Source organism: Hoplias malabaricus, chromosome 1 (assembly GCF_029633855.1).
Source record: "Hoplias malabaricus isolate fHopMal1 chromosome 1, fHopMal1.hap1, whole genome shotgun sequence".
Taxonomy (NCBI): Eukaryota; Metazoa; Chordata; class Actinopteri; order Characiformes; family Erythrinidae; genus Hoplias; species Hoplias malabaricus.
This window is the reverse complement of record NC_089800.1, coordinates 80,445,654-80,457,810: the sequence shown is the minus strand read 5'-3', so window position 1 is coordinate 80,457,810 and position 12,157 is coordinate 80,445,654. Positions and strand designations below refer to the sequence as shown.

General features: G+C 46.1%; 1 protein-coding gene across 2 annotated transcripts in view; it reads right to left on the bottom strand.

Moving 5' to 3' along the window:
- zgc:174356 (uncharacterized protein LOC100137120 homolog) overlaps positions 1 to 7,666 on the bottom strand; it is a 39,216-nt gene extending 31,550 nt beyond the window's left edge. For both annotated transcript variants that reach the window (XM_066659718.1, XM_066659807.1), the window contains exons 1-3: positions 7,550 to 7,666; positions 3,036 to 3,759; positions 1,495 to 1,592 (exon numbers count right to left, since the gene is read on the bottom strand). In XM_066659718.1, coding sequence (XP_066515815.1) covers positions 1,495 to 1,592; positions 3,036 to 3,759; positions 7,550 to 7,666 — 939 coding nt within the window. The remainder of the gene's footprint in view (positions 1 to 1,494; positions 1,593 to 3,035; positions 3,760 to 7,549) is intronic.
- Positions 7,667 to 12,157: the final 4,491 nt, after the last annotated feature.

The window sequence follows — 12,157 nt, the reverse complement described above, 5'->3', positions numbered from 1 at the left end:
TTAAAGCTTTAGTTAACGACAAAGAAAATGTTTCCAAAGAAAATGTAAATATAAACCACACCTGCAACGCACTCTAAAAAGACTGGTTTCCAACAGTGCTCCATCATCTTTTCTGTTACTGACACTACTTAAGCATCTGAGATCTGAGGAGATTAATCACTGCAGTTTTGGAAGTGGAGATCTGCCCTTTTTCACACGAACTTCAGCTGCTCAACAGTGTGTAGTCCCCATCACCCTATTCTCCTCTTCATGATGCCCACAGGAGACAGCTCTCGCTCACACTGTGTCTATGAAGTCACTCTTAAAGCAGAGATTCCGGCTTGCTGAAATAACCATGGACTTCCTGGGAAGCAGCATGTGTCTCCACATCAGTGAAACGGGAATCTTCTATAAAGTCTGTGCTCTTATTTTGACCTCTTTCCAACTTTTTGGGAGTGTGCTGCAGGCGTCAGATTCTAAATGTTTTTATATTTACAAAATACAGCCGAGTTCTTCAGGGACAACAGTGGACATATTTTATTTGTGATTTTTTGGTTAAATAAAGCTTTGAGAGGATTAACACATCACAGAGTTCTGTTTCACTGCAGTTTGTGGAAATTAGCTTTGTACAAATTTACCTGAATTATTTCAGAAAAACAAGTTTTAATTCACTTTAATTAACATTAATTCAATCAATTAATATATTGAGCATTTCTATTGACCCATTTATCATGAAATTTAAAAAAATACAGTCCAGACAGCTTTACAGATTAAAAACTAGTTCACGACAGATTAAAAAATAGTTCACGACTGTAATAAAAAAAACACTTTTTATAAAATTCTGAATATGTTTCCTCTCCATGTGCTGCTCTACAGTCTGTTTGCGTGCTCTGGAAACCGGTCTAATGTCTTTATCTGTAAATGTGTAAAAAAAAAAAAAGTGGCTCAGTCTGGTATGCTAGGCTTTCTCTCTCTCTGCTCATGGCAGAGGCTTCTGGAGTAGTTTGAGATAATGGAGAGACTCCAAACGTTGAAAAGCATAAACCGAGATGAGGATGTTGCTCTATTCAGGGGGGTAACACTGACTGATCACTTAAGGCAGAAACGTCAGCAAATTCCAGAGAGAGTTAACTGCATGAAAGTAAACGCAGAGAGAAAGTGCTACAAAACTAAACAGCTCCAGTTACACATGAGTTTCTGTGGGAATTCATACAGTGAATAAACACAGATAAGTTACACTTCAGACACTTAAAAACAACAGTTGGTTTTTCCCCTCAAACACTTTTTTGTTTCCCAACTGGAGAGCGGAAAATGGTGAGAAAATGTATAGAAAGTGTTTTTTGATTAAAATCATGAAGGTCGCCTTTAAAGGAAAACAAACTAAAGGTGTTAAAGGTGCCGCCATGTCGACTGCCTCCAGTGTTGGGTTAAAGATGTAGTGATAGGCCTTGATCAGGTTATAGAAGTGCTGGAGGTTCAAAGAGAGCCAAACTCTGTGGAAATGAAGCCACTTACCAACAAGAGCATTTTGGCAGCACTAAACGCTCCGTACATGGCTGTGGTGAACTCTCTGGGCTTATACTTCAAATAAAGCAGTAAGATAGACTGCTCCCCTGGGGAGACACAAGCACATAAAAGCACATATCATTAACTCACTCTCTCGCTTTCTCTCCGTCTGGCCTCAGGAGTGCTGACACTCAGAGGGAGAGCATTTATAAACCTCCCTGAAAGAGCTTAGAAGTATTATCAACACAAACAGGCAGCTCAGCCAATGCACACGCTTTAGCGCCTCTGATAAATCACCAGAGTCAGACTCGTCTTAAAGTCTGGAAATCAGGTCAGTTAATTACACACAGCACACAAAGAGCTTCTGAAAGGGAACTTTTGAGCACTGTCTAACCACAATAAATAAGCTTGGATCACCCAAACCTATTCGCAGTGACACCTCTCTCTTTCTGGCATCGGATTTTATTTATAACAGTCTCTGAACGCAGGAAACGTTTGATTAATATTCTCCGGCTCAGTCAGAGGTTGCGGAGTGCTTCCGCTCAAGCTGCCTTTCAGAGTTAGCATTTAGCGCAGAGCCAAAATCACAACTGACTTTCGATTGGAGCCAAAACTGATGCACAACCAGGATTTCATTTCAGGAAAACACTGACGATAACACACAAGTGTGAAACTCATGTGGAAAGCTAAAGACCCTCTTAGACCACAGTCAGCGCTGAGGTTTAAATAGTGCAGCTACAGAGGACTCATTTTTTTGTGACCACATTCCAGTTAGGATTTGTGTAAATCTATTAGCCTATTAGGCCCTGTGAAGGACTGGTGTCCCCTCCAGGGTGTATTCCCGCCTTGCGCCCAATGATTCCAGGTAGGCTCTGGACCCACCGCGACCCTGAATTGGATAAGCGGTTACAGATAATGGACAGATGGATTAGCCTGTTAGAGTAACATTAATTATACATAATGCATTTAAATTAAATCAATAGTCTCTATTTTATTAGGTGTACTAATACGTTTTAGCATTTTTGTATCCAGTTCAGGGCTTGTGGTGGGTCCACTAGGCACAAGGCAGGAACACACCCTGGAGGGGGCGCCAGTCCTTCACAGGGCGACACACACTCACACATTCACTCACACACTCACACATACGGACAATTTTGAGTCTCCAATCCACCTACCAATGTGTGTTTTTGGAGTGTGGGAGGAAACCCATGCAGACACAGGGAGAACACACTACGCTCCCACAGGCAGTCACCCGGAGCGGAACTCGAACCCACAACCTCCAGGACTCTGGAGCTGTTACACCACCGTGCAGGAGAATGTTTGAATTTGGAATGTTGCACAAAAAGGGAGGGCTTGACGTCACACAAAGTAGACCTTTCACTGAATAAAACACTGAGGAATATAAGGTTAAAGTCACCTTCATGTTATTGCCTCTGAAAGCGTGTGGGAATCTGACGTGTGCTGCTTACCCTGCTTTTAAGAAGTCAGCCGTGGTCAGTGTTAAATCACTCTAGCATGCTTTGGCCTGTTTTTGTTTCTACATCACTCACCGATCGCCACCATGTTATTTATGAAGGTGCAGAGGATGAGGAGGTTCAGTTTCAGTCTGTCCTGCCCAGACCTCCTCCTGAACACAGCCCTGAAGGACAGCTTGGCGTACTTCAGTAGCACCGGCCCTGAAGGTCTGCTCTCGGGTTCCGGCCCGCCGTCCTCTTTCGGAGGGAAGACTAAGGCGTCCCGTCTGGGGTCTCTCAGCCACAGCAGGATGTAGAGGATAGCTAAAGCATGGCAGCAAAGGTAGGCCACAAACGCATAGAGCAAGCCAAACTCCTGCTCCAGAAAGCCACCCAGGAGAAAGCCCACCAAGCCTCCGATAAAGATCATGGACTCAGCTATGGCCATGCGCAGCGTCCGGCTGGAGGTGGACTCTGCTGTCACGTCAGCCAGGTAGCTGAAGGAGCTGAGGAAGATGGACACGTGGCCGCCGGTGAGGCCGATAAGAGCCGCGGCCAGCAGACACCAGTAGACGCTCAAGCTCTTGATCTCCACCATGGCCACCAGCACCCCACCACTCAGCAGAGACAGAACAAAAGGCATCGTGATCACAAACCTGCGCCCGGCATGGTCCGACCACGCGCCCAGCAGCATGGCCGGAGGAATGGACACCACGCTGAGGACGGCTGTGTACAGCATCAGGATGTAAGAGGACCGAGACTCCACCTCCTCATCATCTTCATGGCCAGTGCAGGTGTCTCCGTAAAGTTCCTGACACACCTTCAGAGATTGCGAAGGGAAAAGCCGGGTTTAGAAAGAGTTCAGGGAAAGAAAACATGAACACAATGATTTAAGAGCTCAGACATATGAGGCAGAATATTGTGACATTTCTCTCTAAATATTCAGACTTAATTATCATGTTTTGACTTTATTCTCTGATGTTTCTGACTTTGATATCAAAGCTTTTGTAGCTGCATCTTCATGCTAAGTTTTGTTACTATCATTTTTGTTTATTTTATTTTTTTGACTGAACCGGATGGCACCCTTGTTGACAAAGCCTGCACTAACACAACTCCTCGTTCCCCCTGCATGTCCTACAACCAAGTATTATTCATAATACATGTTTCTCTTCCTTGTCCTTGTCCTCCTCAACTCTCCCCAGCCCTTTATACCCCTCAACATATCCTCAACAGGTTTTTCTCACTGAGCTTGTGCCAATAATCACAACTTGCTTCAGTCCCTGCTCGGCTCCTAGCTTGATCGAGGCTTTAGCAAGGCCCCTCTGTCTAATCACATGTGGCTTGGGCTACAGTCGTTTATTCATGTCATTCGTGCCCATGATTTAAGTCTCTGGGTCTTTGAGCACATCTCCAGCAGCGCAGAGCTCCAGAGGAGACGGCCTGTGTTTAACCAGCCCGGCTCTGGCCATCTCTGGCTTCTCCTCCAGAACTGCACCCCGCTGACCTGCTTTTCAGGACACACAGTGCGACACGGTTCCCCAAGACCAGGCTTCATTAACTTCTCTCTCTCTCTCTCTCTCTCTCTCTCTCTCTCTCTCTCTCTCTCTCTCTCTCTCCCCCCCCCTCTCTCTCTCTCTCTCTCTCTCTCTCTCTCTCCCCCCCCCTCTCTCTCTCTCTCTCTCTCTCTCTCTCTCTCTCTCATTCTTTCTTTCTTTCATTGCTTTTCATTCCTCCATTAAGGGAATGTCTACAGCTTTGGGCCCTCACACTTCTCTCTGGCTGTTTACATTCTGAAGCTAAGCATCTTTTAAGGTGGAATGGATTATTGTTGGTGGTGTCTGAAGTGTAAATTGTCTGTAAGTGTTTATTCACTGTTTGAATTACCACAGAAACTCATTTGTAACTCGAGGTGTTAAGTTTTTTAGCACTGTCGCTAATGCAGTTAGCCTTCTCCAGAGTTTGGAGACATTTCCACCTTAAATGATTCAAAACAGCAAAAATAAGCCAGTGTTACCCCCCTATGGAGCAGGAATAGAGCAACATCCTCATCTCGGTTGGTGCTTTTCAGCGGTTGGTGTCTCTCTGTTGTCTAAAAACCTCCAGATGACGTTTCTCCGCCGTGAGCAGAAAAAGAGAAAGCCTAGCATACAGGACCAAGACACTTTGTTTTTTACCCATTTACAGACACTGGGGCTTCCTAAACACATTAGAGCGGTCATTCGTGCCCATGATTTAAGTCTGATTCGACCACACAGCTCTGAAAGCAACAGAAACAAAGAAGACATGAGCCACCTCATCCTGGAAACGTGAGCGCAGCCTTTCATACGCTGCCCTAGATCACATACACATTCAGCAAATGGCTGTGAGACCATAATGAGAACGCTCTCACATGGGTTCCTGTGGTTCTCCCTCACGGTGCGCTCTCTATTATTTGCTGTGAATGATTTTCAATACAGTAGCTCTTATGACCTTTACAAGGACCTCAGCATTGACACAGACATCACAGCTAATGCCAAAGTGTTTGTAGAGAGAGTAAAAGAAGAAATCACTTTCAAAAATAAACAGAGTGTAGGGAGAGTAGGATCATTAGCGGTGAGCATTTAACCCTTTAAACTTTAAATACTGCTCCCTGCTCAAACAATAGCGGGGCTCATTGGTGTAACTTATTCAGCCCTGTTCGTACAGCGGAGTTCAGAGGAAGGGTAGGAGGAAGAAGAGGAGAGCGGAGGGAGAGGAGAATGTGTGCCATATGCTGCTCCGAGCAATGCAAGGAGACAGGAGCAGGCCCTGGAAACAGCTTAACATCTCAATGAAAAGCGATGCATCTTTAAAACAGTCGCAAGGACGCTGCGCTTCTCCGGTGGCGCGAAACAGATGTAGCGAGGCATTTCAATGTTTTATGCTTTCAGGCGAGGTCAGCAGGCATCACACACACACACACACACACACGACCTCAACCCACTTCTTTTAATGCCCAGCAACTAAAGCCAGACAAATGACCAGCAGCCATAATTGCATCTAGAGCCGGGCAGATTACAGAGGCTCCTTGTTTTGCTCTGGGAACACTGTCACTGTGTTGGAGTCACGGACAGTTCAGGCTGATTAACGTGAGCTGCAGCTCTGGGTCTTTGAGCACATCTCCAGCAGCGCAGAGCTCCAGAGGAGACGGCCTGTGTTTAACCAGCCCGGCTCTGGCCATCTCCGGCTTCTCCTCCAGAACTGCACCCCGCTGACCTGCTTTTCAGGACACACAGTGCGACACGGTTCCCCAAGACCAGGCTTCATTAACTTCTCTCTCTCTTTTTCTCTCTCTTCTCTCTCTCTCTCTCTCTCTCTCTCTCTCTCTCTCTCTCTCTCTCTCTCATTCTTTCTTTCTTTCATTGCTTTTCATTCCTCCATTAAGGGAATGTCTACAGCTTTGGGCCCTCACACTTCTCTCTGGCTGTTTACATTCTGAAGCTAAGCATCATTTAAGGTGGAATGGATTATTGTTGGTGGTGTCTGAAGTGTAAATTGTCTGTAAGTGTTTATTCACTGTTTGAATTACCACAGAAACTCATTTGTAACTCGAGGTGTTAAGTTTTGTAGCACTGTCGCTAATGCAGTTAGCCTTCTCCAGAGTTTGGAGACATTTCCACCTTAAATGATTCAAAACAGCAAAAATAAGCCAGTGTTACCCCCCTATGGAGCAGGAATAGAGCAACATCCTCATCTCGGTTGGTGCTTTTCAGCGGTTGGTGTCTCTCTGTTGTCTAAAAACCTCCAGATGACGTTTCTCCGCCGTGAGCAGAGAAAGAGAAAGCCTAGCATACCGGACCAAGACACTTTGTTTTTTACCCATTTACAGACACTGGGGCTTCCTAAACACATTAGAGCGGTTTCCAGCGCAAACTGACTGCATTGGTCATATGCTCAGTAAATACACTCAACACCCTCCTTGATTCTCATTCTACATTTATCCAACTCAGTTGACTGAAGCACTTACAAACTGCAGTCCATCTGTTGCTCTGCATACTTTGTTAGCCCCATTTCCACTTGTTCTTCAATAGTCAGGACCCACACAGCAACACTGGAGTTTTTAAACCCTGTGTCCACTCACCGTCCACTCTGTAAGACACTCCTCCCTCGTTGGTCCACCTTGTAGATGTAAAGTCAGAGGCAGTAGCTCATCTGTCACTGCACAGTGTGTGTCGGTCGTCCTCTAGTCCTTCATCAGTGACACAGGACGCTGTCAGCTGGATGTTTTTGGGCGGTGAACTGTTCTCAGTCCAGACACTGAGGGGTTTAAACTCCAGCAGCACTGCTGTGTTAAATTGATCCATTGATACCAGCACAACACACACTGTGTCACTGCAGTGCTGAGAATGATCCACCACCCAAATTCAATGGTTGGGGGGTCCTGACCATTGAAAAACAGGGGGAAAGTGGGCTAGCAATGTATTCAGGGCAACTACAGTCTGTAATTGTAGAACTACAGAGTGCTACTTTGTGGAGCTGAGAGAATGGACAGTGATGTTTTGGTTGATCTGTGTGTGTGTGTGTGTGTGTCTATCTGTTTGTGTTTTTCTGCAGTCTTAACTCCTCTTGATATAGGACTATAGCTGACCTACCTTCTCCATGATCAGCTGTTGATAAGCCGGCAGCATGATGAAGGTGCTGGTCATGAAGAGGAAAATGGCCGGCTCCACTGTAACAATTCTCCTGGCCCTCTCCAGCCATTCTGGCATCGTTTCCGTGAGCAGACAGTTGTACAAACAAGGACAGAACGGTGGTTTATGGGGTCGAAATCAGCAGTCACTCCATTTCCAGGGTCAGAAAAGAAGTGTTGGACGAGAGAAAGCTCCGCGTCTTTTCAAAACACCACGCTGAGGTGAGGTCACGCAGTCACATGCAAGTCAGCCACAGAAAGCAGGAAAAGCCTTGGTCATGACCTGCTCTTATCAGCAGAACACAATGTTTATCTGCAGTGGCCTGGATAATGGTTTACTGCACCTAGTGAGTCCCTGGGAAAACACCCTGGGCACAGAGCACAGGAGAGTGGAGAACCATGAGCCTTCACCAGAGCTCAGTATAGAGGGGAGATTGTGTTTTAAGTAGCGCATTAAAGGCAGCATAAATGATTCTCGAGAGCTAGTGTTCTCACTAGTCAGTTTGGACGGAGACACTTAGTTTGTTTCCCATTTACAGAGCCAGGGCTGTGTACAAACACCTGACCTTTTTTCAGTGCAAATAAATCAGAGAGCAGCAAATCGAGAATAAACATTCTGTGAATTTTAAAAAGTTCATTGGATTACAATCGTGAACGTTGCCTTTAAAAGCCGAACAGATCCTCAAGCACACGGCTCGGCAGAGCGAGGCGAGGCCACTGTAAATGCCTTATTACAGCCTGTCAAAGGTTTCTTTATAACCTTTCATAAAATTGTAGTGAGGTTTAAGTCTCGCTGGGAGGGTGGTGGGGTCAGGTTTGTGATAATGACCGTGTGAATCACGTCCACTCTGAATTAGCTGATAACAGAGCCTGACGTTCTTTACAATGGAGTGTTATGCAATATTCAACAGCGGAGCTCAACGCCGGTGTTAACCCAACAGTCAGGAATCACAGCTACAGCTCTGGTTGATTAGCATATCGTCTCCCTCTGAGGGTCTGTACTCCAGGTAATTTTCCCTGATCGGGAACAGTCAGAGCTTTATCAGGAAAAGAAAAGGCACTCGTCACGAGTCCCGCTCACACAACGTGAGGAACATCTGCAGTGACTCAACAGCACATTAGTGAAAATACCGTGCTCTGCTCCTCAATGATTCATCTCATTACACCCGCACTGCCTCCAGTTCCAGTTCAATAAGGACCCGGATTATTACACACTGCACGCTGAGTGTGTGAAGGATAACTTTTAATGCAAACACCGTGGAGGGAAGGAGAGCCTCTCACACACTGGGCGGTGAGCACACACTCTCTAGAGGCCTGGTACTTGCTGCTTATACGCTGCAAGTATTTACCCCCAGGCCCTGCATCTGTGTCTCTCAGGATTTTCATGCAATTACATCTCATTTTAATAACATCCATCATCAGCTCTCACACAATTAGAGGCATCCACAACGTGAGGCCTGTGCATTGGGTAAGGACGGGTCACTAATTATAATGTAAGTTATAGGCACCTGAGATTTAAAATGGGATTAAACAAGCTATTTATCTGAGCAGTAAGAATTTACTTTTCAATAAACAATAAAAAATGGTTAAAAACTAACAAAAAAAACTCACTAATATTTAATGTGTGGGTTCGATTCCTGCTCCGGGTGACTGTCTTTGAGGAGTGTGGTCTGTTCTCTCTGTGTCTGTTTGGGTTTCCTCTGGCTGACTGTCTTTGAGGAGTGTGGTCTGTTCTCCCTGTGTCTGTGTAGGTTTCCTCTGGCTGACTGTCTGTGAGGAGTTGGTATGTTCTCCCTGTGTCTGTGTGGGTTTCCTCCGGGTGACTGCCTGTGAGGAGTTGGTGTGTTCTCCCTGTGTCTGTTTGGTTTTCCTCTGGCTGACTGTCTCTGAGGAGTTGGTGTGTTCTCCCTGTGTCTGTGTAGGTTTCCTCTGGCTGACTGTCTGTGAGGAGTTGGTGTGTTCTCCCTGTGTCTGTGTGGGTTTCCTCTGGCTGACTGTCTGTGAGGAGTTGGTGTGTTCTCCCTGTGTCTGTGTGGGTTTCCTCTGGCTGACTGTCTCTGAGGAGTTGGTGTGTTCTCCCTGTGTCTGTGTGGGTTTCCTCTGGCTGACTGTCTGTGAGGAGTTGGTGTGTTCTCCCTGTGTCTGTGTGGGTTTCCTCTGGCTGACTGTCTCTGAGGAGTTGGTGTGTTCTCCCTGTGTCTGTGTGGGTTTCCTCTGGCTGACTGTCTGTGAGGAGTTGGTATGTTCTCCCTGTGTCTGTGTGGGTTTCCTCTGGCTGACTGTCTGTGCGGAGTTGGTGTGTTCTCCGTGTCTGTGTGGGTTTCCTCTGGCTGACTGTCTGTGCGGAGTTGGTGTGTTCTCCCTGTGTCTGTGTGGGTTTCCTCTGGCTGACTGTCTCTGAGGAGTTGGTGTGTTCTCCCTGTGTCTGTGTGGGTTTCCTCTGGCTGACTGTCTGTGAGGAGTTGGTGTGTTCTCCCTGTGTCTGTTTGGTTTTCCTCTGGCTGACTGTCTGTGAGGAGTTGGTGTGTTCTCCCTGTGTCTGTGTGGGTTTCCTCCGGGTGACTGTCTGTGAGGAGTGTGGTCTGTTCTCCCTGTGTCTGTGTGGGTTTCCTCTGGCTGACTGTCTCTGAGGAGTTGGTGTGTTCTCCCTGTGTCTGTGTGGGTTTCCTCTGGCTGACTGTCTGTGAGGAGTTGGTGTGTTCTCCCTGTGTCTGTTTGGTTTTCCTCTGGCTGACTGTCTGTGAGGAGTTGGTGTGTTCTCCCTGTGTCTGTGTGGGTTTCCTCCGGGTGACTGTCTGTGAGGAGTGTGGTCTGTTCTCCCTGTGTCTGTGTGGGTTTCCTCCGGGTGACTGTCTGTGAGGAGTTGGTGTGTTCTCCCTGTGTCTGTGTGGGTTTCCCCCGGGTGCTCTGGTTTCCTCCCACAGTCCAAAAACACAGAAGACACAAAAGACACAGAAGTGTCCGTATGTGTGAGTGTGTGTGTGTGTCTATGTTGCCCTGTGAAGGACTGGCGCCCCCTCCAGGGTGTATTCCCGCCTTGCGCCCAGTGATTCCAGGTAGGCTCTGGACCCACCACGACCCTGAATTGGATAAGCGGTTACAGATAATGAATGAATGAATGAATAATATTTAACGTGGGTTTTATTCTGTCTTTAAAATGTAGTACAACAAAAACTGGACTCTTGACGTTAATCATGAACACACACACACACAGAGAGAGAAAGAGAGAGAGGGCAGCAGCCACCTTGATGTCTGAGGTTCATCTGTTGCTGCTCAGTTTAACAGCCACCATCCACAGCAGGGCTGTAAATATTGGGGTCACAGAGAGGGGCAATCGCTCTGGGGCCCACATAACAAAAGAGCCCCTTAAATCTTTACGGGACCCTTCATACAGAACCGTACACACCCGACTCACAGATAGATCCCATTTCCTCATATGATTCCTCCCCCCATCAGCTTCAATCAACCCCTCACTGACAGCCCCACCGTCTATTCATCTTCCTCTTCTTCTTAAAACAGTTCTTCCATGCAGATCCTTCTGAGCCTACCAGATGAGTTTATTATTTATCATTGAAGCTCATAAACAGGTCGACTGGTGGAAGAGTGCAGACAGACGTTAGACGGAGGTGGGTGGAGATGCATGCTCTAACGACAGCAACCTATTAGAGCCATTAACATGGAGATGACATAAAGGACATTAATAATACAACGCTGAAAGTTCATTTCAGTTCTTAATTTACAAAAGGCATTTCTGGAATTGATGTTGTGTTGAGTAGAAAAAACATTATTCTGTGAAATCTAAGCATCACTCGGAAAATATCAGGAAACCAATTTAAATACCTCTACCTTAAAATTACAGCTTCAGAATCATTGTGCTGTTCCTCTGAGCTGTAAAAGGGAGGACAGGGCTTCTCCCATTGCTACTCCAGGCTCAGCACTGCGGAAACTGCACTATGTAACTTTTGGAGGAGGGTAGAAAACCAGAAATACTCCACCAATCAATGATGAGGAGGTGTATCCAAACTTTTGACTGGTGCTGTATATTTGGGTATGGTACCTTTAACACAGCAGTGGTGATGCTGCTGTGACAGTATTGCTTGTTTTGGAGCTGAGGCAGCTCATGGAACTGGTCTCACTCGCTCACTCACTCACACTGTCACTTATTCACACACTCATAGTTAGTATAAATGTTCCATTCATTTATTATCTGTAAGCGCTTATCCAGTTCAGGGTCGCAGTGGGTCCAGAGCCTACCTGGAATCATTGGGCGCAAGGCGGGAATACACCCTGGAGGGGGCGCCATTGGTACCACAACCACTGAAAATGAATATGTGCCATATCTCAATTATAATTGTGATTGTAATAATTATTTTGCTAAAACATCCTATGACTCCTATATTTATTTTTGCATTATATGGAATATTCAGTACCTTAAAATGCATAGATAGATATAGCTAAATACATAACACTTTATAATTGCTGGTGTTATAATGCACTATAATATCCATTCATAAAAACACTACATAGTATAGCAGTGCTGGAATCTAGGCAGAGCGCGGTTGTACAGTCG